The sequence below is a fragment of the Phocoena sinus genome, chromosome 17 (assembly GCF_008692025.1).
Source record: "Phocoena sinus isolate mPhoSin1 chromosome 17, mPhoSin1.pri, whole genome shotgun sequence".
Lineage (NCBI taxonomy): Eukaryota > Metazoa > Chordata > Mammalia > Artiodactyla > Phocoenidae > Phocoena > Phocoena sinus.
In genome coordinates this window covers 79,106,269-79,129,953 of record NC_045779.1, presented here as the reverse complement: position 1 = coordinate 79,129,953, position 23,685 = coordinate 79,106,269, and the positions used below count along the sequence as shown (strand labels likewise).

General features: G+C 62.3%; 2 protein-coding genes across 4 annotated transcripts in view; both read left to right on the top strand.

Moving 5' to 3' along the window:
• The first annotated feature begins 1,104 nt into the window (after nt 1-1,104).
• Nucleotides 1,105-5,650, top strand: SLC39A4 (solute carrier family 39 member 4). The gene is made up of 12 exons (XM_032610041.1): nt 1,105-1,381; nt 1,971-2,255; nt 2,734-2,929; nt 3,045-3,196; nt 3,287-3,458; nt 3,775-3,947; nt 4,117-4,254; nt 4,332-4,460; nt 4,635-4,689; nt 4,817-4,969; nt 5,117-5,304; nt 5,397-5,650. Exons 1-12 carry the CDS (start codon nt 1,142-1,144, stop codon nt 5,523-5,525), a joined length of 2,010 nt encoding a protein of 669 aa, XP_032465932.1. The 5' UTR covers nt 1,105-1,141; the 3' UTR covers nt 5,526-5,650.
• A 3,353-nt stretch (nt 5,651-9,003) lies between these two features.
• CPSF1 (cleavage and polyadenylation specific factor 1) overlaps nt 9,004-23,685 on the top strand; it is a 15,666-nt gene continuing 984 nt past the window's right edge. For 2 of the 3 annotated variants that reach the window (XM_032609533.1, XM_032609535.1), the window contains exons 1-33: nt 9,005-9,309; nt 16,140-16,167; nt 16,260-16,402; nt 16,502-16,582; nt 16,700-16,851; nt 16,939-17,085; nt 17,215-17,354; nt 17,428-17,538; nt 17,624-17,717; nt 17,803-17,890; nt 17,963-18,085; nt 18,167-18,218; nt 18,302-18,396; nt 18,464-18,538; nt 18,621-18,701; nt 18,775-18,864; nt 19,082-19,192; nt 19,279-19,420; nt 19,505-19,683; nt 19,764-19,900; nt 19,983-20,157; nt 20,241-20,447; nt 20,516-20,605; nt 20,697-20,840; nt 20,924-21,076; nt 21,866-21,982; nt 22,081-22,171; nt 22,243-22,327; nt 22,705-22,846; nt 22,935-23,087; nt 23,164-23,340; nt 23,426-23,492; nt 23,562-23,609. In XM_032609533.1, coding sequence (XP_032465424.1) covers nt 9,166-9,309; nt 16,140-16,167; nt 16,260-16,402; nt 16,502-16,582; nt 16,700-16,851; nt 16,939-17,085; nt 17,215-17,354; nt 17,428-17,538; nt 17,624-17,717; nt 17,803-17,890; nt 17,963-18,085; nt 18,167-18,218; nt 18,302-18,396; nt 18,464-18,538; nt 18,621-18,701; nt 18,775-18,864; nt 19,082-19,192; nt 19,279-19,420; nt 19,505-19,683; nt 19,764-19,900; nt 19,983-20,157; nt 20,241-20,447; nt 20,516-20,605; nt 20,697-20,840; nt 20,924-21,076; nt 21,866-21,982; nt 22,081-22,171; nt 22,243-22,327; nt 22,705-22,846; nt 22,935-23,087; nt 23,164-23,340; nt 23,426-23,492; nt 23,562-23,609 — 3,862 coding nt within the window. In that variant the 5' untranslated portion in view covers nt 9,005-9,165. Of the gene's footprint in view, nt 9,310-16,139; nt 16,168-16,259; nt 16,403-16,501; nt 16,583-16,699; nt 16,852-16,938; nt 17,086-17,214; nt 17,355-17,427; nt 17,539-17,623; nt 17,718-17,802; nt 17,891-17,962; nt 18,086-18,166; nt 18,219-18,301; nt 18,397-18,463; nt 18,539-18,620; nt 18,702-18,774; nt 18,865-19,081; nt 19,193-19,278; nt 19,421-19,504; nt 19,684-19,763; nt 19,901-19,982; nt 20,158-20,240; nt 20,448-20,515; nt 20,606-20,696; nt 20,841-20,923; nt 21,077-21,865; nt 21,983-22,080; nt 22,172-22,242; nt 22,328-22,704; nt 22,847-22,934; nt 23,088-23,163; nt 23,341-23,425; nt 23,493-23,561; nt 23,610-23,685 lie in introns of all 3 variants that reach the window. The other variant, XM_032609534.1, reaches the window with a different exon arrangement.

Genomic DNA, 23,685 nt, shown 5'->3' with positions numbered 1-23,685 from the left:
TGGGGTGTCTAAGTTGCCTGAGCCAGGGGGCTGGGGGGGGGGCCCTGCTGGGGATGCTGCAGGGAGGGGAGTGGGGCAGGGCCGTATGGGGGCTTTCAGGTGGGATGTGGGGACCGGGCCTGTAGTGGTGTCTTGGAACCTCTGCGCCAGGCCCCCTTGCCTTGGGGGCAGCTCTCAGAGAGAGGGCCCTGGGAAGCAACACCCACACTGAAACGGAGTTCCCCTAAAACCGAGTTCCTCTGCAAAGTTCTTCCTCAGCCTCTCTATGCAAATCTTATTCCCTGTCTTGTCTGACACCTGTTCCCCTCAAGACTGAGGAGTACCAAAAAAAAGGGGGGGGATTGAAACTGAGCAGGACCCTGGGGGGCCTCCTGAGTACAAATCCTCCTTTCCTTGTCCCCCGTTTCTTGTTTGTAGGAAACGGGCTTCATTCAGCCCCCTAAGACCTTCCCTGAGTTCCAAAGGGCAGGTTTAAACCATTGCTAATCAGGGAAGGGAGGGGATGCAGAAACAAAGGAGGGGCAGTCAAGAAACTACAGCCTTGGGGCAAGGTCCTGGCTCCCCTTGGAGCTCTTCTGCCAGAACTAAGGCCCCCACCCAGGTGGAAGATGGCGACTACAAGCTGGGACCCCAGAGCACCGCCGCCACCTCCCCACCAACCACTCAGGAGAAAGTCACATGCCCTGCTGCCCTCACCCCAAATTTTGCCTATTAAAGGCTCCCCAGAAACCATCGGTGAGTTCAGGGTTTTTAAACACGAGCCACCCGTTCTCCTTGCTCGGCCCCCCAAGTAAACCCGTCTCTGCTCCAGACTCTGACGTTTCGGTTTGTTTGGCCTCACTGTGTGTCGGGCACACAGATTTGCATTCGGTAACAAGATCCTTGCAGGAGCAGAGTGGGTGGCCGGGGGCCACAGCTCAGTGGGCCGCCCAGTCCGGCCCGGGCTTGCCCCCCGGGGGCAGCAGCACCTCGCTCGCTTGCTCGGGGAGGACCTGGAATGGTTAACCTGCGACACCTCCAGCAGCCAATCACAGGGCCCCGCAGGAAATGCCTGGAGAGCCTCGCCGGGGCGGGCGGGTCCCAGCCCAGCCCAGAGTCTGGCACCAGGCAGCCCACGTGGCCCGCAGCCACCCAGGCGACCATGGCCTCCCTGGAACTCAGAGCACCCGGGGGCCGCAGCTTGGCCGGCCTGGCCGGGCCCAAGCCGGGGCTGCTGCTGGCCTTGCTGGCTGTGCTGGCGTTGACCGGGACGGCGACCCCACCTGCCCGTCTGCTGACCCTGCTGTCCTCTGGCCGGGGTGTTTTGGACCGCAAGGCGCTGGGCAGCCTGTTAAATACACTAGCGGTCCGTGTGCATTGCGCTGACGGGCCGTGTGGAAAGGTAACGAACGGCCCCACCCGACGGGTCCCCCGGCCCCAGCCCCAGCCCGCCGCTCCACCCCGAGGGCCGGCGGCAAAGGGCTCGGGCAAACTCCAGGAGGCGGGCCGAGTGCAGTGGCCTGGCGCTCGGGCGCTGCCTGCAGGCCCGAGCCCACCTTCCCCCACTCCGCATTCAGACCCACTTGCCCTCCCTGTTGGTGGGACGGTGGCGTGTAGGGACCCGCGGCTCCGGGACCCCAGGGCTGCCCCACCCCCACCCCATCAGCCCCCAGGCCAGCAAAGTGGCAGTGGTTCCAGGAAGAAACCACCCTGAGGTGGCGGGACCCCTGTGTGTACGTGTGTGTGGTGTGTGTGTGTGTGTGGGGGGGTGCGCGTATGCGTGTATGTACGTATGCGCACGCGTCGTCCTGTCATGGGGGGGGATGGTGGGGAGAGATGGTGGGGAGAGCACGTGAGTGAGCAGGTGATGGAGGGGTGTCACTGTGAGAGGGACGGAGAGGATGGTGGTCCCTGTGCGAGGCCCCCGCAGGGAAGGGGGCGGCTCCTGGGCCACAGATACCTGGCCCCCGCCCACCTGTCTCTGCCCACAGTGCCTGTCTGTGGAAGACGCCCTGGCCCTGGGCAGGCCTGAGGAGCCAGGGCTCCACTCCGCTCAGGCCCTGGAGCCCAGGCACATCGCCCGCCTCAGCGCTGCCGCCACCGTCTACCTCAGCAACCCGGAGGGCACCTGTGCGGATGTCCGGGCTGGCCGCTGGGCCTCCCGCGCAGACCAGCTCCTGGCCCTGCTCGAGAGCCCTGAGGCCCTGACCCCAGGCTTGACCAGGCTGCTGCAGAAGATTCAGGCCCGGGCCGCTGGCCGGCCCACTTCTGTGGAGGTGGGGGCCTGGGCGGGCTGGCCAGGGGTGGTGGGTGAAGAGGAGCCAGGAGGGATTGGGGGGAGGGGGACCCCTTAGGGGGTTGGGCCTCAACGCCTTTCTGGGCACTTGGGGGAGTCTGGGCTGGGGGAATCACAAATGGACGCTCCCCACTGAGTAGGGCAGGGCTGCAGGAGCCCCAGGAGGGGCCCTGACCCTGGACGGGGTCTGAGAAAGCTCCTGGGGCTACAGGGAGGAGCCCTGGGGGGAAGGTGGGGGCCTGGACCCACTGGGCCAGGAAGGGGGAGGCCTGTGGTACCAGGGAGGTGCCCCAAGCAGGGGAGGGGCCCAGCCCAGGTCTGAGGTGAACAAGAAGAAGTGGTGCTCCCAGGAGGCTGCTCCAGAGTCACTGGAGTCCAGGGGGCACCAGGGGCAATGGCAGAGCTAGAGGTCAGGAAGTCCACACGGCCAGTGAGACTGAGGTCCAGCTCCTCCCCAGGCCTGTGTAGCCCTGCCTCAGCTGTTGGAGGAAGCAGCGGGGGTGGGGTCTCCCGGCAGCCCCGGCCCAGTCCTGGCTGCCCTGCTGGACCACGTCAGGAGCGGGTCCTGCTTCCGAGCCCTGCCGACCCCCCAGTACTTCGTGGACTTCGTGTTCCGGCAGCACAGCAGCGAGAACCCCAACATCACGCTGGCTGGTGAGGCCTGAGCTGCGCCACTGGGCAGGGAGTGCCCTGAACCCCAGCATCGGTGCCCCTGGGGAGTGCAGGGCTGGAGCCCACACAAACTTTGTCACTCTGTCCTCCCTGCCAGAGCTGGAGGCCTTGATGCAGCGCCTGGGGGTGGGCGGAGCGACCGAGACCCATGGTGACCACAGTGACCACGGTCATCGGGGAGAGGGGGCCAACCGCCAGGGCCCTGGGCCCCCTGCCACCCCCAACAGCAGCTCCAGCATGTGGGACACAGTGAGCAGTCCATGCGCCCTTGTCTTGGAGAGAGGTGGGGTCCCACCAGTCTGCTCAGGTCCCTGACCCCCAGGCCTGTCACCCCCCCAGGTATGCCTGAGTGCTGGAGATGTGATGGCTGTGTATGGGCTGTCTGAGCAGGCTGGGGTGACACCGGAGGCCTGGGCCCTACTGAGCCCTGCCCTGCTCCAGCAGCAACTGAGTGGGGCCTGCAGCCCCCAGCCTGAGCAGCCCACTCAGGACCAGCTCAGTCAGGTGCAGAGTGAGTGCCCACCTCCCCAGCTGTGCCTGGCTGTGCCCAGGGGCCTGGCAGCAAGGAGGAGGAACCAAAAAGGGAGGAGGAAGTGGCCGCTGGGTTTGGGAGGGGCGGGGAGAGCTGGGCCGGGGCTGGCGTAGAGGGGTAGCAGGGAATATGGGGGCCTGAAAGGGAAGAGGATGGGGTTTCGGGGCCGGAGGGCTAGAAGGAGCGGCCCTGGCGGGTCTTGCTCGCTCCTGGACCCCACCTGGACACCCTTCCCTGGGAAGCGGGGGGTGGGGGGCTGAGGCTGAGAGGGAGGCTCTCACCGTGTCCCCCCCAGGGTACCTGTACGGCTCGCTGGCCACACTGCTCACCTGCCTCAGCTCCGCCTTCGGGCTCTTGCTGCTCACCTGTACCAGATGTGGCACTGCTACCCACTACGTCATCCAGACCTTCCTGAGCATGGCTGTGGGCGCGCTCACAGGCGACGCCCTTCTGCACTTGACGCCTCAGGTTGGCCCCCAGCCCGCCAGGACCCTCCCTCCCCCACCAGGGACTCGCCTACCCAGAATTCCTTCCAGGCACACCCTCCTGGGACCCTTCCCTGACCCCTAACCCCTATCTCCTTGTCCGGGGGGAGGAGGCCCTGGGGCAACTGGCCCAGCGCCCTCTGCCCCCCCAGGTGCTGGGGCTGCACTCGCATGATGGCGAAGGCCTTGGCTCGCAGCCCACCTGGCGCCTCCTAGCTGTGCTGGGTGGTCTCTATGCCTTCTTCCTGTTCGAGAGCCTCTTCAACCTCTTGCTGCCCCTGGACCCGGAGGTCAGGTGCATGGGGGCTGGACGCGGTGTGGGGAGGAGGGGGGAGGCGTGGTGGACCCTGAGCAGCTGTCCCCGCAGGACCGAAAGGACGGGCCCTGCAGCCACAGCCACAGTCACGGCGGCCACAGCCATGGCGTGTCCCTGCAGCTAGCGCCGAGCGATCTCCGGCCTCCCAAGCAGCCCCACGAGGGCTCGCGCGCAGACCTGGTGAGCTGGCTCTTACCGGACGTCCCTACCCCACGCGGAGCCCTGTCTGCACTCCCAGCCCCCACGCCAAGGCTTCTGCCCCTGGCCTGAGCTGAGGACCTAGCTCCGCGAGCCCCTCCTCACCTCCCCGCCCAGAGGCTCATCTACACGGACCGCATCCCCCGCGCCCCACAGGTGGCGGAGGAGAGCCCCGAACTGCTGAGCCCGGAGCCCCGGAGACTGAGCCCAGGTGAGCCCTGAGGGAGGCCCCGGAAGCACTGGGTGCCAGGGGTTCGGGGCGCAGCACCGGCGCGGGGCGGGGGGCGGGGGCGAGGTGTTGCGAGGCAGATGCCCACCCACGCCGGCCGCGCCCGCAGAGCTGAGACTGCTGCCCTACGTGATCACGCTGGGAGACGCCGTGCACAACTTCGCCGACGGTCTGGCCGTGGGCGCCGCCTTCTCGTCTTCCTGGAAGACGGGGCTGTCCACCTCGCTGGCCGTGTTCTGCCACGAGGTGCCGCACGAGCTGGGTGAGCCGCGAGGGGTTCCAGCGGGGCGGGGCCTGCCTGGGGTGCGGTTGGTTGGTTGGCGGGACAGTTGGGAGGGACTATCGGAGCAGAGCGAGGTCTGTCGGGGTGGGCGGGGCTCTCGGCCTGACCCCGCCCCTCCCGCCCCAGGGGACTTCGCGGCCCTGCTGCACGCGGGGCTGTCGGTGCGCCTGGCGCTGCTGCTGAACTTGGCCTCGGGGCTCACGGCCTTCATCGGCCTCTACGTGGCGCTCGCGGTAGGCGTCGGCGAAGATGGCGAGACCTGGATCCTGGCGGTAGCCACTGGTCTCTTCCTCTACGTGGCGCTCTGCGACATGGTCAGCGCGGAGTGCGGGAGGGGACTGCAGTGGGCGGCAGCTGAGCAGGAGCTCTGAGCTGACTTCTGACCCAGGGCCCACCTCCTCCGCAGCTCCCGGCCATGCTGAACGTGCGGGACCGGCGGCCCTGGCTCCTCTTCCTGCTGCACAACGTGGGCCTGCTGGGCGGCTGGACCGTCCTGCTGCTGTTGTCGCTGTATGAGGATAATATCACCCTCTGATAGCCTCTGCCCCAGTCTCAGCCCTTGACTCTGGCTCCTGGCCTTGCACTATCTCAGCCCCTTAGAAACCGCAGCCACCCGGAGAGCCCCAGTGCCCATCTTCAATAAAGACACTTGTGCTTGGAGCCCAGCCTGCTCACCTCGCTGGGAGGGAAGGGTCTCCCACCAAGAAAGGTCGACAGGTGGGGCAGTATCTCTCCCCATAGCAGTGCCTGGTGCCTGACGAGGAGCCAGTATAGCTGAGCTCAGGGTCTGAGGGCCGCAGGGAGGACCTGGGATCCAATCAGGAATCAAATTTGTTTGCTTGTAGCAGAAAAAACAAAACAAGCAGCAGCATTTACACAGGTGAGGGCTTGTTTCTCTCTCATGAAAAATGGGCCTGGAGATAATCAGACCAGGGTGTGTGGCAACCCTCCGTGAGGCCCGGGCCTCTACTGCTCTGCTCCACTGTCCTCACCAGAAGTGTCCATCCTCAGAGTCCCCATGTGGTAGTTTCTTGGGGCTGTAGCACAGCCCACCACACACTGGGTGCCTTAGGACGTCAGAAATTTATTTTCTCAGAGTTCTGGAGGCAGAAGTCTGAAATCAAGGGGGCAGCAGGCTGTGCTCCTCTGAAGTCTCTAGGGAAGAATCTGTTATGTGAGCTTCTACTGGCTTCTTGTACTGGCAGCCCCATCACCCCTCCCACCCCCCAGCCTTGGACCATCCTCCAGCCCATCACTGTCCCTTTCGAGCAGCTTTGAGCCACCACTTCCACTGACAGCCTCCCTAAATTTCCCATTGAAGAAGTGCGTCCACCAGGCAGGCCCACATCTGCTTTCCTGCTGGCAGCCCTACAACTTCCCAGTCCCTCTGCCCACCTTCTCCTCCTGTCTGACTGGAATGGAGCTGCATCCGGCCTGCTGCTGCTCTCCTAGGACTGTGCTCCTTCAGTATCTCTGCCTCTCTCTGCACCGACCACCTCTCTCCCACACACAAACTCTCATTCCTTTGTCAGGGCACTTGCCACATGCAGGCTCGAGTCTGAGGGCTCTGTGGCTACTGACCTCTTTATCCATCACAGATGCCCTGCGCTGTGGGTGCCATGACTATGCCCATCTGTCTTGGATGAGGAGAATTAGTGTTCTGGCCACAGCCCCACCTCTGCCCCTGCTCCCTCCTCTAGTACACCCTCAGGGTGGCTCTGGCTACAGTTTTTGTTACCTTTTTTTTTTTTTCCATGCTATCAGAACTTTATTAGGTGGAGTTTGGGCAAAAGAGAAAACCTCTGAAGCAGTCACCCACCTGGTTCAGGACGACCGGAATAGAGGAGCCTTTGCTTGGAGACATGCTTTCACTGAGACAAAAGCATATCTTTGATTTTTTAAAAGGAGAGCTGACAGGCTGAATATCTCTGAGTGTGAATTCAGATTATTTAAAAGTGGTCAGCCGGAGGAAGGCAGGTCTCTGGGGCTGACAGGCTGAATATCTCTGAGTGTGAATTCAGATTATTTTAAAATGGTCAGCCGGAGGAAGGCATGTCTCTGGGGTCAAGACCAGAACAGAAGCAGAAGTCCCTGCTCTGTATGGAGACAAACAGGTACCACTTTTATGTTGGGCAGGGGTGGGGGTGGGGCGGGGGCTATATCTCTGCTATTTCCAGATCAAGATTTGGAGGGAGGGAAACATGACAAATGACAAAAGGACCAGTTTCTCAAAAATCGAGGGATAGGGCTTCCCTGGTGGCGCAGTGGTTGAGAGTCCACCTGCCGATGCAGGGGACACGGGTTCGTGCCCTGGTCTGGGAAGATCCCACATGCCGCAGAGCAGCTGGGCCCGTGAGCCATGGCCGCTGAGCCTGCACGTCTGGAGCCTGTGCTCCGCAACGGGAGAGGCCACAACAGTGAGAGGCCCGCGTACCGCAAAAAAAAAAAAAAAAAAAAAAATCAAGGAATAAAGTAATTACACGAGGACGAAAACTCAAATAATGGTTTACAAGGGAGCGAGGTAAGTCGTGATTCTTCATTGGTACCTGACCCCAATACCCAAACTGCCTTAAACCAGCCTGCCAGGGGGCTATATATTAATAGAAGGCCTGAAGAAAGGGGAATAGGGGGCTTATTTTGCTACAGCAAGAAGGGGCTTGAGTGGGGAAAGTAGCAGCTGGCCCCCACTCCCCTAAGACTTCTATCACATCTACAAATACATATAAATACATTACATAAAATAGCAAGTCTGGGAGGCAGGCTCCCCACAAAGGCTCAGCTGACACAATTACACGTAGCAGGAACTCTAGGAAAGGGCACGGGGCTCCTAGAGAAATGGGCTGCGGGTGTTCTCTCCTGCTCAGGGTGAGCTCTGCCCCAGCCTACCCCTCTTTTCAGGGTTGAGTTTTGTTATGACTTTTAAAGGGCTTTGCTGTGACTTAGGGGTCACACACCTGCCCAGGCATCCAAGTGACCCCTTTGTCCACCGCTCAAGGGTCCAGATTTGAAGCCTTGCTGCTGAAATGAGCAAGTGAGCACATCTGGATGCAACATGAACACATATTTCTACGCCATTTTCTCGGCTGTGATTATACTTTCTTGTTTTATTTCCTAAGATTCCGTTTCTTGGGACTTCCCTGGCGGTCCAGGGGTTAGGACTCCGCGCTCCCACTGCAGGGGGCCCGGGTTGATCCCTGGTCGGGGGACTAAGATCCCGCAAGCCGCGCGGGTGGGGCCAAAAAAAAAAATTCTGTTTCTAAATCCCAGACCTGTTCGCGGGTACCCTAGGGCGAGTCCCTGCCAAGTGAGGAGAGGACTGCTTAGCTGTGCACGGTCCTGGCTCCAAGGCCCTTGAAGTGGGCAACTGTGCCAGGCATCGGGAGGGAGCAGTGGGCAAGAGGCGCGAAAAGCGCCGTTCTGCGGGGAGGGGCTCGTAGAGGGGCCGGCGGGACCACCGGCAGCTACGCGACCGCCGTGCGTCGTGAGTACGCGTGTTTTGGAGGGGGTGGGGGGGTCGCTCTGCGGGGGATCACTGAGCAGGGACGGGACACGGCATCTCCAGGAAGCTCTCCCTGGACTAGTCGGGCGTCTGCCACACTAGCGGCACCTGCCGGGGCGTAATCTGGCGAGTGTTTATGTCCGGGGGTCTCTGCCCTCCCGGCCTCCACACTGCGAGGCTCGTCTGGCTGAGCTGGGCTTCGGCACCCGGCAGGGCGCCTAAGACCTCGCCTCTTCCTGCGGGCGAGACCCTCAGCGGTGACCCCATTCTGAGGTCCTGGGGCGGGCAGGGCCCTGACCGGCGGCCCTGAGCCGCCTCAGCCCCCGTCCGGCTTCCAACCCGCTCCTGCGTTCGCCCGCAGTGGGACTCTGGATCTTCAGAGAGCTCGGTTTTCGGGGCTCCGGAGGCGGAGCCTCGAGGCCGCTCCAGACCACCAGGGGCCGCTGTCGCCCCCGCGGCAGCTGCGCCTTGGCGGCACTGCGCAAGCGCAGAAACACGGAACCTCGGCGCGCGGCTTCCGGGCCCTGCCGGGCCGTGTTCGCTGCCGTACGGGTCCCCCGCCACCCGGCTCCAACTGCTAGGTGGGTGGCCGGCGGGCGAGCGGTCCTGGGGTCGTGCGCCGGCGGCCCGGCTCATCTTGTCGCCTTCCGGCCCTGTGCAGTCCGGGCTCGGCGCCATGTACGCCGTATACAAGCAGGCGCATCCGCCCACCGGCCTCGAGTTCTCGATGTATTGCAACTTTTTTAACAACAGCGAGCGCAACCTCGTGGTGGCTGGGACATCGCAGCTCTACGTGTACCGCCTCAACCGCGACGCCGAGGTAGGTAGGCCCGCTCCAGCCGCAGCGCCACGCGGCGAGGGTTGCCCGGTACAGACAGAGAGGCAGGCCAGACGGGCCCCGTGGTTGGTTGTGTCCAGAGCCTGTTCTCTTCGCTGCCACGTTCCTCCACCTCTTCCCACGCCTGGCGGGCTCAGAGGCCTGCCCTGCGCGTCTCATTTGCTCTTTCGTCTTTTTAGCAAATTACATGAACACCTGCTGTGCGCTAGGTGGTAGCGATGCAGTAGTGAACAAAATCTGCAAAAACTTGGGGCAGGAGGACACCCGCTGACCAAATGCACACGTGCGAACACACCTGTAGACACACTGCAGCCTGCAGAAGGGGCAGCTGAGGAAATGGAGGAGAGAATGAGCGATCAGAGGAGCCTGTTTTAGGCAGAGTAGGAGTTTGTTGGGGGAAGAACTTTCCTGGCAAAGAGAACAAGGCTGGGTGTAGGTGTGGGTCGGAGGTCGGTATAGTGTGATGAACCCATCAGTAGAGGAGATACAGGGGTGCTTTGGTTGCCGGAGGTGTGAGGTTTGGTCCAGGGGGACTTCTTGCAGGAGGCGGCTTCTCATCTGTTCTTGAAGGGGGAGTAGGAGCCGGGAGTAAGAGCCAGGCGCAAGGATGGGGAGGGGGTAGGTTCCAGGCAGAAGGAAGGCCTGTGCGCAGGCCAGAAGTAATTGAGGGAGGGGAGGGGGGAGGGGTTGGACTGGGGTGCAGAGTGGAGGTGGGGTGGGAGGGGTTGTCGTCTGCGGGGCAGCAGGTGGACAGGGCCAGAGGGCAGCCAGGAGGACGCCACCTTCCTGGGGACCTACCTCAGGACATGGGTGTTTGTTTTGTGTTAAACGTGTGTACTGTTGTACTAATTCACACGTGACAAAACAAGCAAAATATAGAAGGATGTAAGAGCTTTGTGACTGAATACGTCATTTAAAAATCTTAGTTTAAGCTTTTGCGATACAGCAGTTTTGAGGTCAGTATTTGGCTTTTGTTAAAATTTCAGTCAAAACTGAAAAAGAAATTTTGCAAATAAATATATATGGTTCCACACTGAACAGGAGGATCTTTGCTGTTACTAAATCTGAGACGGGTTTTCAGTCAACTTTCAGAGACAGACTGGAAGTTTTTACATTGTTATGTGTTTTACAAAAGGGTTCACAGCATCTTGGGAGGGGTTGGTGAGCGCTGCCTCAGAGCGCCGCCGCCGGGGTGGCGCTCTGGTTCTGGTTGGGGGGGCGGACCACACGCTGCCAGCACGTCACATGCTGGAGGCGAAAGCGCCTGCGCCCCCCAACAGGATGGGATGGAGCCAGGCGTGGTCTAAAGCTCCCCTCCTTGGGCAGGTGAGATTTGAGTGGGCCAGGAGGATGGTGTGGGGAGAAGAGCTTCCAGGCAGAGCCGAAGGTCCCAGGGCAGTAGGGGCCAGTGTTCCGGGACCAGCCCAGCGGCGGAGAGGGAGGGAGGAGTGAGCCGGTGAGAGCAGAGGGTTAGAGGGGTGACGGGCCGGGGGTGGGGCGTTGGCACCGCGGCCATCTGGGCCATTGTGGGAACTGAGTGGTGACTTGAGGCAGATGGGGTGTTAAGGTTTGGGCAGAGGAGTGAGCTGACCAGACGGTGTCTCCCAGGGTCGCTGTGGCCGCTGTGCGGAGGAGCAGCGGGTGCTAGAGGTGGCGGAAGCGCCTGGGTCAGGACGGAGGGATGTGTGGTGGGCAGGGGAGAGGAGCCCAGGGCGATGCCGAGGCTCTTCAGGGTCGAGGCTTTGCCTGGGTCGGAATTTCGGTCTGAGCGCCCGCAGGGCACCTGCAGGGCAGAGTTGTCGGCACCTGAGAAGGGAGAAGGCTGCAGGGAGGGCGTAGGGACTGGGGTCAGGAGCTCATTTTGGATATCGTAGGAGTTACTTGTTGCTGCATCACAAGGTGCCCCAAAGCTCAGCAGCGTGAAACAGCGGGCACTGCCTCACAGGGTCTCGGGGTGGGAAGCCGGCAGCGGCCCTGACAGGGTCTCTTGGGGCTGCAGTGAGACGTCAGCTGGGGTCGCCGTCCTCTGAAGGCCCCACTGGGGTTGTGTTTTCTGCTTTCTTTCGAAGCATCGGTTCCTCACCGTGTGGCCTCTCCACAGGGCTGCGCACCACACACAGCCTCCCCGAGGACAACTCAGCCTGCCGGGTTGGAAGCCCCATGTCTTTTGTAACCTGATCTAGAAGTGGTCAGGGCCACGTGGACCTCCCAGCGCAGGGAGCCGCTGGGGCCACCACAGGCACTTTGAGGTGGTCACTCCACAGCCGGAGTCGATGTCCAGGAAGGGTTGGGGGCTGGAGCTGGCGTCGGGGTCTGCAGCCTGTGGGTGGTGTTTAGACGCGGTAGCAGCAGGCTGCGATCACCCCGAAGATGGCCCCTGGGGCGCCCCAGCATCAAGGGGTAGGACGAAGAGAAGAAGCCGTGGATGAGTCGGGAGTGGCATGGTCAGGGAGGTGGCAGCCAAGCCAGAGAGTGTTCTGGCGGCCGAGGGAGGGCAGCGTTTGGGGACCTGATGCTGGGTCCCATGTTTCTGAGCCTCAGGTGGGTCCTGAGGCCTGGAGGCCCCTGGTGACCCCGACGAGGAAGTCTGGTGGCAGGCAGGGGTGTGGGCCAGTGAGGCCAAGAGCCTGGTGCAGGAGGAGGGTCAGTACCAGTGGACAGAGACAGCTCCCTGGGAGAGGTTTGCGCAAAGGGAAGAGAAGAAATGGAGCAGAAACTGGTAGGAAGAGCAGGACTTTTTAAGGGGAGTGAGATGGCACATTTTTCTCTGAAGGGAAGGAGCTGCCTGTGCAGGGTCCCCAGCACAGCCCACTCTCAGCCCACCAAGATCCAGGGGAGCTCGCACGCCTCTGAAGGGCTGTAAACGATTTCAAGAAGATCCTTGACAGACTAGATGCGGCTGCAAAGCCTGAATCAGATACTTGCTCCCCGGCTCTTCATGGGAAAGTTTGCCTACTCTTACACCAGAGAGTGGAGTGTGTGGGAGCCGGAGATGGAGTGCGGGCTGGGTGGAGTCCTCGGGTGGGTGAGCGTGTTGGGGGTCAGCCTAGTCACTGCTGCGGGACAGCCCGCCCTGGAGCTTCAGACAGCGCTGTCACCAGGGTGGCACACACCTGTGGGCAGCCGGGAGCTTGGATGGCACAGCAGGGACCGTGGGGACGCCTGGCCTCTGCTCTGTGAGCTCTGGGTCTTGTCTGGGTGACTTGAAGGGCGTCTCTCCCCTTTCTCTCCACGTGGCTGGCTTGGTTTTCGTGGCAGACGGCCTTGAGGTAGTTGAGCTTCTTACGTTGAGGGAAGCGGCCAGTCGTGGCCAGGGCCAGACCCTGGGGGCACAGCATCCCTTTTGTCACTGACTGTCCTTCAGAGCACCACCCCCAGCCCGGATTCAAGAGGGGGTGGTAAGCCCCCTCTGGAGGCTGTCTTCGGTCTGCTCCAAGGAATCAAGTGCAAGTGCAGGGGCTGCTGCGGTGACAGGAGGGAAGAAAAGAGTGGGGAGCAGATGGTGGGGGTGGGGCGTGTGCCTGGTCCCTCAGTCCTGGGGGAAGCAGACCCCAGGCAGCTGCGGGAGCAGCAGGTCTCGCTGCTTTGCAGGGCCGGGCAGCTGTGACCTTTGGGAGGAAAGAAAGTGGATAGCACTTCCTTGAAATTAAGCACGGTCTCAAGTAAATAGAAAATGTATCATGGATGGGAAGTCTCGATATTGTAGAGATGTCATACCCTTTTCAGATGAATCCAAAAACCATGTCCTTTTTCTCAAAGTTGCCATAAGATTTCTTGTAAGATTTCATAATCTTGATTCTGAGATTTACATGGAAGAGTCAAATCAAGATGCGTAATTTTATTTATTTTTAAGAATTTCTAAAAAAAATTATATTTTATTTATTTATTTATTTTTGGCCGTGTTGGGTCTTTGTTGCTGTGTGCGGGCTTTCTCTGGTTGCGGCGAGCCCGGGCTACTCTTTGTTGCGTGCGCAGGCTTCTCATTGCGGTGGCTTCTCTTGTTGCGGTGCACGGGCTCTAGGCACGCAGGCTCTGTAGTTGTGGCGCACGGGCTTAGTTGCTCCGCGGCATGTGGGATCTTCCCGGCCCAGGGCTCGACCCTGTGTCCCCTGCACTGGCAGGCGGACTCCCAACCACTGCGCCTCCAGGGAAGCCTGCATTATTTTCTAATTAGCTGATACCTTTGAGGCCGCAACAGGTCTCTGTGGTTTATTACAATCTGGCTCCACTGAGCTTCCCCAAACAACACGGAGTCCTGTAACCCTTTATCCTCTTGACCCACACGCTTTGTTCTATCATCACAAGTTTTGCCCCTGCGTAGGTTAGAAGCTCTGCAGAACATTATTGCTGTCGTTAGCACTTCGGTTTTACATAATTTCAGACGCAGAAAAGCACAAAGATTTCCTGTGTACACTCACCCAGAGTCCCAAAGGTGAACCTTGTGCCGTATCGCTGTCTTTTTTTCCTGGACCTGGAGGATAAGTTGCAGGCAGGGGACCCCTTGGCTCTTAGAGGTCAGCATGTCACGTGCGTTCAGACAATACCAAAGTCTCTGCAGAACCACAGGCCAGTGGTCTGAACCAGGATGCCGGTGCTGGTGTGGTTCAGGCCTGGTCACACCTGGCCAGCGTGTCCTGTGGTGCTCCTTGGTACAGTCCCTGGGTGCTGCCGTAGGTGGCTCGGTGGGGTGAGCAGCCCGCCAGCTCTCCCACTGGGATGTTGGGACTTTGAGACGGTAAATGCCGTCTTACTGCTCAGACCTTCCTCTTCCAGTTTCAGCAGCAGTGATTGTGTTTGTCAGCGTCCATGGTGACGGTGACGCGACTGTGGTGCTTTTCCTGACCCCACCCTGTCTGCTACGTTCTTGGTGGGCTCTCCTTTCTCCCTGTATTCATTCCTTTCTTTATAACACCACACAGGCTCATGGATTCTTATTCTATTCAGTAGGTTGTAGCCTTTTTTTATCCTCTGGGGTCTTCAGCCTGAAGACCTTCCGTTAGCAATTCTTGAAGAGTTTCTGCTGTCAGTGAACTTGTTCCACTTTTGTTTGTCTGCAAATGTTTTTATTTCAACTTCCCTTTTTTTTTTTTTTTTTTTGCGGTACGCAGGCCTCTCCCTGTTGTGGCCGCTCCCGTTGCGGAGCACAGGCTCCGGACGCGCAGGCTCAGCGGCCATGGCTCACGGGCCCAGCCGCTCCGCGGCATGTGGGATCTTCCCGGACCGGGGCACGAACCCGCGTCCCCTGCGTCGGCAGGCGGACTCTCAACCACGGCGCCACCAGGGAAGCCCTCAACTTCCCTTTTGAGGGATATTTTCATTGGGTTTAGAATTCTAGGTTGACTTTTTTCTTTCATCACATTAAAGCACTGGCTTCTGTAGTTTCTGTTGAAAATCAGTTTGTTTTTTAAAATGTTTATTTCTTTTGGCCGCACCGGGCCTTACTCGCAGCACGTGGGGTCTTCGTTGCGCCATGCGGGGTTTTTAGTTGTGGCACGCGTGTGGGATCTTAGTTCCCCGACCAGGGATCGAACCAGGGCCCCCTGCATTGGGAGCGCGGGGTCTTAACCACTGGACCACCAGGGAAGTCCGTGAATATGAGTTTGTATGAAGGTGTTGTCTCTTTCTGCCTCTGACCACTGTTATGATACTTGTCTTTGTCTTTGGTTTCCTGTCCTTCAACTGTGACATGCTTCTTTGCATTTACCCTCTGCTTCGGGACTCGCTGGCTGGCCTTGAATCTGTAGGCCGATGCTTCTTAGCGGAATATTTTTGGTCATTTCTTCAGTTATGGGTTCTGTCCTTTTCCTTCCTCCCTCCTTCTGTGTTGCCAGTGGTGCGTTAGACCATTTGAGTATGTCCCTATGTCTCTTACAGTGGATTTACGTTCTTACTCCGTGTCTTGCGTCTGTACAGAATCGCAGTTGGTCTCTGGGTCTTGACCTCGTGTCTGGCGAGGGGAGAGGCTGTCCAGGCCCAGTCCTCATTTCACGTTGCAGCTCACGTGCGACACTTGCTATAGATTTACTGTGGATGACCTTTATTTATTTTTTTTTTTTATTTTTTTTTTGGATGACCTTTATTTGATTAAGGAAGTTGTATTCTTGGGTTAGTAAGAATTTCTATCGTGAATGGGTCTGAATTTTATCAAATGCTTTTCATATCCATTGAAAACAATACATGATTTTTTCCTTAATTTTGAGACTTTGGTAGATTGTAGCAATGGGCATTCTTGTGGTAAACTGACTTTGCATGCTTGGAATAGCAACTTGGTTGTGGTGTAGTATCCTTTCAAATGTCGCCAGGCTCACTTGGAGACACCCTCCTGCCCTGGGGAAGGTAGTCGGTAGGACACAGATGGGGCGAGGGCCATAGCCCCGTGTTGGGGTCACCGTCACGCCCAGTTCGGGCTCAGGGGTGCGCCCGGCATGTCAGCAGAGCCGGGGTTCCTTCTTCATAGCAATCACGTGTCATTGGCAGCTGGTGGCAGCCATGGCTGGGCCCAGGGTGAGTCTGGGGTGGGTTGGGGGTGCACAGAGAGTGCTGTCCATCCTTTGACCCTGAGCGTCCCGTGTCGGGACGGCTGCTGGGGAAGCTGGGTGGGGAGCTTCCCGAGGAGGAGCCCTGGGGCGGGCTGGGGACCCCAGATGCCAGTGTGAGTCTGTGGGCACGGCTGTATCCAGCAGTGTCTGGTCACACGCTCCACTGTGGCGAGCCCGTGGGGCTCCTGGCTGCAGGGCCGGCCTTGGGTGGTCTTCTCCTGTCCCTCCATGAGGTGGGCCCCTCACTGCCCTCCCTCCTTCTCCCTCCTACAGGTGCCGACCAAGAATGACAGGAGCGCAGGTGAGTGAGCGCAGGGTGGCTGCCTGGCCACGCACCTGGGGGTTGGCAGCTGGGGCACGCGGCCCAGATCCCTACCCACTGGCTCTCCGCAGAGGGGAAGGCCCACCGGGAGCACCGGGAGAAGCTGGAGCTGGTGGCTTCCTTCTCTTTCTTCGGCAACGTCATGTCCATGGCCAGCGTGCAGCTGGCGGGCGCCAAGAGGGATGCCCTGCTCCTGAGCTTCAAGGATGCCAAGGTGGGAGTGGGAAGCTGGGGGGCGGGGGAGGGCAGTGGGGGCGGGAGCCGGGCGGGGGGGCTGCGGTGGGCGGGCCCAGTTCTGACCTGCCGCCCCCAGCTGTCGGTAGTGGAGTACGACCCGGGCACCCACGATCTCAAGACCCTGTCTCTGCACTACTTTGAGGAGCCTGAGCTGCGGGTAGGCCTAGCCCCGCCCCTGCCCCGCCCCTGCCCCGCCCCACCCCCTGCCTCGCCCCACCCCCTGGCTCCCCGCGGGGTCCCCTGCCAGGGCCTGCCTGATGCCCCTCCCCTGCAGGACGGCTTCGTGCAGAACGTGCACACACCGAGGGTGCGCGTGGACCCCGACGGGCGCTGCGCGGCCATGCTCATCTACGGCACGCGGCTGGTGGTCCTTCCCTTCCGCAGGGAGAGCCTGGCCGAGGAGCACGAGGGGCTCGTGGGTGAGGGGTGAGTGCCCGGGCAGGGGAGGCAAGGCGCTGCCGAGCCGGGGTTCCCTGCCCGTACCCCTCCCCAGCTGAAGCCCTTCGCCCCCAGGCAGAGGTCCAGCTTCCTGCCCAGCTACATCATTGACGTGAGGGCCCTGGACGAGAAGCTTCTCAACATTGTCGACCTGCAGTTCCTGCACGGCTACTACGAGCCCACCCTGCTCATCCTCTTTGAGCCCAACCAGACCTGGCCTGGGTGAGGTCCTGCGCTGCTGTGGCCCTGGCCCGGGGAGAGGCCCGCCCCGGGGGAGGGAGGGAGGGAGGGAGGAGCCGGGCGAGTCTCTGTGGGGTGGGACTGGGGACTGACGCGCTGTCGTGGTCCCAGGCGGGTGGCTGTGCGGCAGGACACGTGCTCCATTGTGGCCATTTCGCTGAACATCACGCAGAAGGTCCACCCCGTCATCTGGTCCCTCACCAGCCTGCCTTTTGACTGCACCCAGGCCCTTGCCGTGCCCAAGCCCATAGGTGAGGTGGGGCTGCTTGGAGGGGGTGGGTATGGAGAGCGCTGGGCCCCACCCACCAGCGTGTCCACCTCCAGGCGGGGTGGTGGTCTTTGCTGTCAACTCGCTGCTGTACCTGAACCAGAGCGTCCCCCCCTACGGCGTGGCCCTCAACAGCCTCACCACTGGCACCACTGCCTTCCCCCTGCGTGAGTGTTGGGGTGCCAGGGCCGAGGGGTGTGTGTGTGGGGGAGGGGCGGGAGGCTGCTGGGTCCGGCTGACTCCCCACCACAGGCACCCAGGAGGGTGTGCGGATCACCCTGGACTGTGCCCAGGCAGCCTTCATCTCCTACGACAAGATGGTCATCTCCCTCAAGGGCGGCGAGATGTGAGTCTCCCACTCCAGGGAGCCCCATCCTCTCTGGTGGGTGGTGTGGGTCCCCCGCGCCAGCTCAGCGTGTCCCTCCCGGCAGCTATGTGCTGACGCTTATCACGGACGGCATGCGCAGCGTCCGCGCCTTCCACTTCGACAAGGCCGCCGCCAGCGTCCTCACCACTAGTGTGAGTGGGGTCTCGGGGGGGGCGGGCCCGGGCCTGGACTGGGCCCCGCCCTCACCCCCGTCCTGCCTTCAGATGGTCACCATGGAGCCCGGATACCTGTTCCTTTGCTCTCGCCTGGGCAACTCCCTGCTCCTCAAGTACACGGAGAAGCTGCAGGAGCCCCCTGCCGGCACCGCCCGGGAGGTTGCCGACAAGGTGGGTGCGGGGACTGTGGGGATGCTGCCCTCCCATGCGGGGTGGCCTTGGGGGCTGCTCACCACCCCACCTGCCTCACAGGAGGAGCCGCCCTCCAAGAAGAAGCGCGTGGACGCCACAGCGGGCTGGTCAGGTGAGGGCCGTCAGGTGAGGGCTGAGGGCGGGGGCTGGACTGGGCAGCCAGGTGGGCTCAGGTGGCCTTTCCACATGCTGTAGGGGGCAAGTCAGTGCCGCAGGACGAGGTGGACGAGATTGAGGTGTACGGCAGCGAGGCCCAGTCAGGCACACAGCTGGCCACTTACTCCTTTGAGGTGAGCCTGGGCATAGAGGGGTCACCGCCTGCCCCGCCTGCCCGCCTGACCACTGCTGTGCCCGCAGGTGTGTGACAGCATCCTCAACATCGGACCCTGTGCCAACGCCGCCATGGGCGAGCCCGCCTTCCTCTCTGAAGAGGTGCCCGCTCGGGGGCGAGGTGGTGGGGGGGCAGGTTGCACAGCAGGGAGGTGCCGTCCTCACCCCCCTGCCCGCCATGCAGTTTCAGAACAGTCCCGAGCCAGACCTGGAGATCGTGGTGTGCTCCGGCTACGGGAAGAATGGGGCCCTGTCGGTGCTGCAGGTGTGTGGGGGGCAGGGGTGGCGCCTCCTGGCGGGCCCGGGTGCTCTTGCTGACATGCCTCGTGTCCTTCCAGAAGAGCATCCGGCCCCAGGTGGTGACAACCTTTGAGCTTCCTGGCTGCTATGACATGTGGACAGTCATCGCCCCTGTGCGGAAGGAGCAGGTAGGTGCGCCCCAGGTTGGCGAGGCCTGGGCGGTGCGGGGGCCCAGAGCTGCCACCCACCTGGCCCGTGTGTGGGTGGCCCAGAGGCTGCTGGTCCCAGCACCAGGCTCTGCCAATCTACAGCTCAGGCGGGCTTGGCCACGGGCTTGCTCTGGCTCGGTGCTCCGGGCACCTGGGGCTGGGCGGTGGGATTCCTGCTCTCCTTCTGCCTTCACAGGAGGAGAGCACCAAGGGGGAGGGGGCGGAGCAGGAGCCCAGTGCCCCCGAAGCAGATGACGATGGGCGGAGACACGGGTTCCTTATCCTGAGCCGGGAAGATTCCACCATGGTGATGGGGCCCGCCCGGCAGCCTGGGGTGGGGGGGCCGCTGGTGGGGGCTGCACCTCACCCACCATCACCCACCGTCACCCACAGATCCTACAGACGGGGCAGGAGATCATGGAGCTGGACACCAGCGGCTTCGCCACGCAGGGCCCCACAGTCTTTGCTGGCAACATCGGGGACAACCGCTACATCGTGCAAGTGTCGCCACTCGGCATCCGCCTGTTGGAAGGAGGTGGGCCGGGCCACACGGGCAGGCAGCGCGGGGCTCAGGGCTAGTGCGTGCCGACTGCCCTTTGCTGACGGGCTGTGTCCGCAGTGAACCAGCTGCACTTCATCCCCGTGGACCTGGGCTCCCCCATCGTGCAGTGCGCCGTGGCCGACCCCTACGTGGTCATCATGAGTGCCGAGGGCCACGTCACCATGTTCCTGCTCAAGAGTGACTCGTATGGGGGCCGCCACCACCGCCTGGCGCTGCACAAGCCCCCGCTGCACCACGTAGGCTCCCTCCTCCGTCCCTGGGGCCGGCTGACCCCCCCGCGCCCCCCCCACCCCACTGAGCCCCCCTATCCCCGCAGCAGTCCAAGGTGATTACGCTCTGCGTGTACCGGGACGTCAGCGGCATGTTCACCACTGAGAGCCGCCTGGGCGGGGCCCGCGACGAGCTGGGCGGCCGCAGCGGCTCAGAGGCCGAGTGCCAGGGCTCGGAGACCAGGTGTGTGTGGGGCTGGGCTGCAGGCTGGGACCGGGGCCCCTGGGGCAGGCTGCCTGTGACTGACGTGTCTGCTGGCCCCCAGCCCCACGGTGGATGACGAGGAGGAGATGCTTTACGGAGACTCGGGCTCCCTCTTCAGCCCCAGCAAGGAGGAGGCCCGCAGGAGCAGCCAGCCCCCCGCCGACCGGGACCCCACCCCCTTCCGGGCTGAGCCCACCCACTGGTGCCTGCTGGTGCGGGAGAACGGAACCATGGAGGTGCGTGGCGCCCCGTGTTCAGCGTGGCCCCCGTCCCCCGCTCATGCCCCTCCCCGCCCAGCTAATTGTTGCTGTCCCCGCAGATCTACCAGCTCCCTGACTGGCGGCTGGTGTTCCTGGTGAAGAACTTCCCTGTGGGGCAGCGGGTCCTCGTGGACAGCTCCTTTGGTCAGCCCACCACCCAGGGCGAGGCCCGGAAGGAAGAGCCCACGCGCCAGGGCGAGCTGCCCCTCGTCAAGGAGGTGCTGCTGGTGGCGCTGGGGAGCCGCCAGCGCAGGCCCTACTTGCTGGTGAGTGTGGCCCCGCCCACCCCCAGGCTCTGCGCAGCCCCCGCCCCTAACGACCCGCCCGCCCCCAGGTGCACGTGGACCAGGAGCTGCTCGTGTACGAGGCCTTCCCCCACGACTCACAGCTCGGCCAGGGGAACCTCAAAGTTCGCTTCAAGAAGGTGCAGCGTCTGGGCTCTGCTGGGTGTGGGGAGGGTGTGGAGCAGGGGTGCGGGGAGGACCTGGCCCTCACGGCCGCGGCGCCCCCCCCAGGTCCCGCACAGCATCAACTTCCGAGAGAAGAAGCCAAAGCCGTCCAAGAAGAAGGCCGAAGGCGGCAGCGCTGAGGAGGGTGCCGGGGCCCGAGGCCGTGTGGCGCGGTTCCGCTACTTTGAGGACATTTACGGCTACTCAGGGGTAGGCTGGTGGCTCCAAGGGAGCCTGGGCTGCGGCCGACAGGGCTCCGGCCCCAGCAGCCTCCTCACACTGCCTGCCCCCAGGTGTTCATCTGCGGCCCCTCGCCCCACTGGCTCCTGGTGACTGGCCGGGGGGCCCTGCGGCTGCACCCCATGGGCATCGATGGCCCCATCGACTCCTTCGCCCCATTCCACAACGTCAACTGCCCCCGCGGCTTCCTGTACTTCAACAGACAGGTAGGGAGGCCCCATGCGGCCCAGCCTGGCTCTCTGACACTCGCCGATGCTGCCAAGCAGGACCAGGTGCTGGGGCCCCAGAAAAGATGCCCTCAGTGGCTCGGGATGGGGGCACCCTGGAATGGAGAGTCAGGGGGTGTCCAGAGGGTGGTGGGAGCCAAGGCCGAGTTGGGGAGGTCGGGACTGGAGGCTGTAGCCCACAAGGGCACCCGCCTGGGCAACCAGGGTCCAGTCACTGCTCTGCTGGCTTGGACCCCAGCTCTGCCTCTTAGAAGCTGTGTGACTGGGTGAGATGCTCACCCTCTCTGAACCTGAGTTTCCTTACCTGTCACCAAGGTGTCAGCACTCTGAGGACTCAGTGATGGTGACGTGGTAGGTGCTTTGTAGGTGCTGGTGCGCTTACAACTGTGGGCGGAGGAAACTGGCTCGGGGCCCCGGCAGGGCACCCGTGCTTGTTTGTGCAGACCCTGGCGTGGCCTGTGTGTGTGCCGCCCACCCTTTGCCTGCAGCCTCCAGCACCCCCTGAGCCTGGCTATTCCCTTGTCCCGGCCCAGACCACAGGTGTGGCCAGTGTCCCAGCCCTGGGCGAGCTTGGCTGAAGGGATGGGAAGCCCACAAAGCACAGGACAGTGGGCCGTGGTCTCTCCAAGTCCTTGCCTGGATGCTGCGGTCTCTCGCCACCCATTCCAGCAGAGCTGAGGGCTGACCCAAGGGAGCCCTTGGAGGCCTGGGTTCATCGGCTTGGCCTTTGGGGTGTGCCAGCCCTCGCTAACTCCCTGCCCCACCCAGGGCGAGCTGAGGATCAGTGTCTTGCCTGCCTACTTGTCCTACGATGCCCCGTGGCCTGTCAGGAAGATCCCGCTGCGCTGCACAGCCCACTATGTGGCTTACCATGTGGAGTCCAAGGTCTGACACCGCCCCCCACCCCACCGCACCAGGGACCTTTGGAGCCTGGGGGCCTGGCCTCTGGCATGTGACACCCTCCCCGCCCTCCCCTCCACCAGGTGTATGCTGTTGCCACCAGCACCAACACGCCGTGCACCCGCATCCCGCGCATGACGGGCGAGGAGAAGGAGTTTGAGACCATTGAGAGAGGTGCGAGGTACCCCAGGCTGGGCCCGTTCTCGGGGCCACCCTCCCTGACTGTTACCCCTTTGTCCGTGCAGATGACCGTTACATCCACCCTCAGCAGGAGGCTTTCTCCATCCAGCTCATCTCCCCGGTCAGCTGGGAGGCCATCCCCAACGCCAGGTGAGGCTGGGCCCAGGTCGGGGCTGGTGGCTGGCCTGGGCTGCTGTCCCGACCTGGGCAGCTGTCCTGACCTGGGCTGTCTGGACCTGGGCTGCTGTCCCGACCTGGGCAGTGGTCCTGATCTGGGTTAGCTGTCCCGACCTGGGTTAGCTGTCCCGACCTGGGCTAGCTGTCCCGACCTGGGTTAGCTGTCCCGACCTGGGCAGCTGTCCCGACCTGGGTTAGCTGTCCCGACCTGGGCAGCTGTCCCGACCTGGGTTAGCTGTCCCGACCTGGGCTAGCTGTCCCGACCTGGGCAGCTGTCCCGACCTGGGCTGCTGTCCCGACCTGGGCAGCTGTCCTGACCTGGGCTGCTGTCCTGACCTGGGCTGATGCAGGATCGAGCTAGAGGAGTGGGAGCACGTGACCTGCATGAAGACGGTGTCGCTGCGCAGTGAGGAAACCGTGTCGGGCCTTAAGGGCTACGTAGCCGCCGGGACCTGCCTCATGCAAGGGGAGGAGGTCACGTGCCGAGGGCGGGTAAGCGGCCGGCAGGGGGTGGGAGGCAGGCAGTGCCCAGCAGCCTGCACGCAGCCCCTGTGAATCACCCACCCGCCTTCCCTGACAGATCCTGATCATGGACGTGATCGAGGTGGTGCCCGAGCCTGGCCAGCCCCTGACCAAGAACAAGTTCAAGGTCCTGTACGAGAAGGAGCAGAAGGGGCCCGTGACTGCCCTGTGCCATTGCAACGGCCACCTGGTGTCGGCCATCGGCCAGAAGGTGTGCCCCTCTCCGCCCACCCTGGCACCCACCGCTCACCGCACACCGCTCACCGCCCACCCCTCCCACCCCCCAGATCTTCCTGTGGAGCCTGCGGGCCAGCGAGCTGACAGGCATGGCCTTCATCGACACACAGCTTTACATCCACCAGATGATCAGCGTCAAGAACTTCATCCTGGCCGCGGACGTCATGAAGAGCATCTCGCTGCTGCGCTACCAGGAGGAGAGCAAGACGCTGAGCCTCGTGTCCCGGGTACCGAGGGGCTGGGCTGCACGGCGGGTGGGTGAGTGCTGCCCCAGGCCCACCCTGACGTCCGTCCCTCCCCTCCCGTCCCCAGGACGCCAAACCCCTGGAAGTGTACAGCGTGGACTTCATGGTGGACAGTGCACAGCTGGGCTTCCTGGGTGAGCATGGGGGCTGGGGTCCCCGGGACGTCACTGGGGCTGGGGCTGACTGTGGGCTCTGTTCCCTAGTGTCCGACCGTGACCGCAACCTCATGGTCTACATGTACCTGCCAGAAGGTGAGTGCCCCCTCCACCCTCTCCTGGGCAGGGGGGTCGGGCATGGGGCCGGGCAGGCAGTGACCTGAGGTCCCTC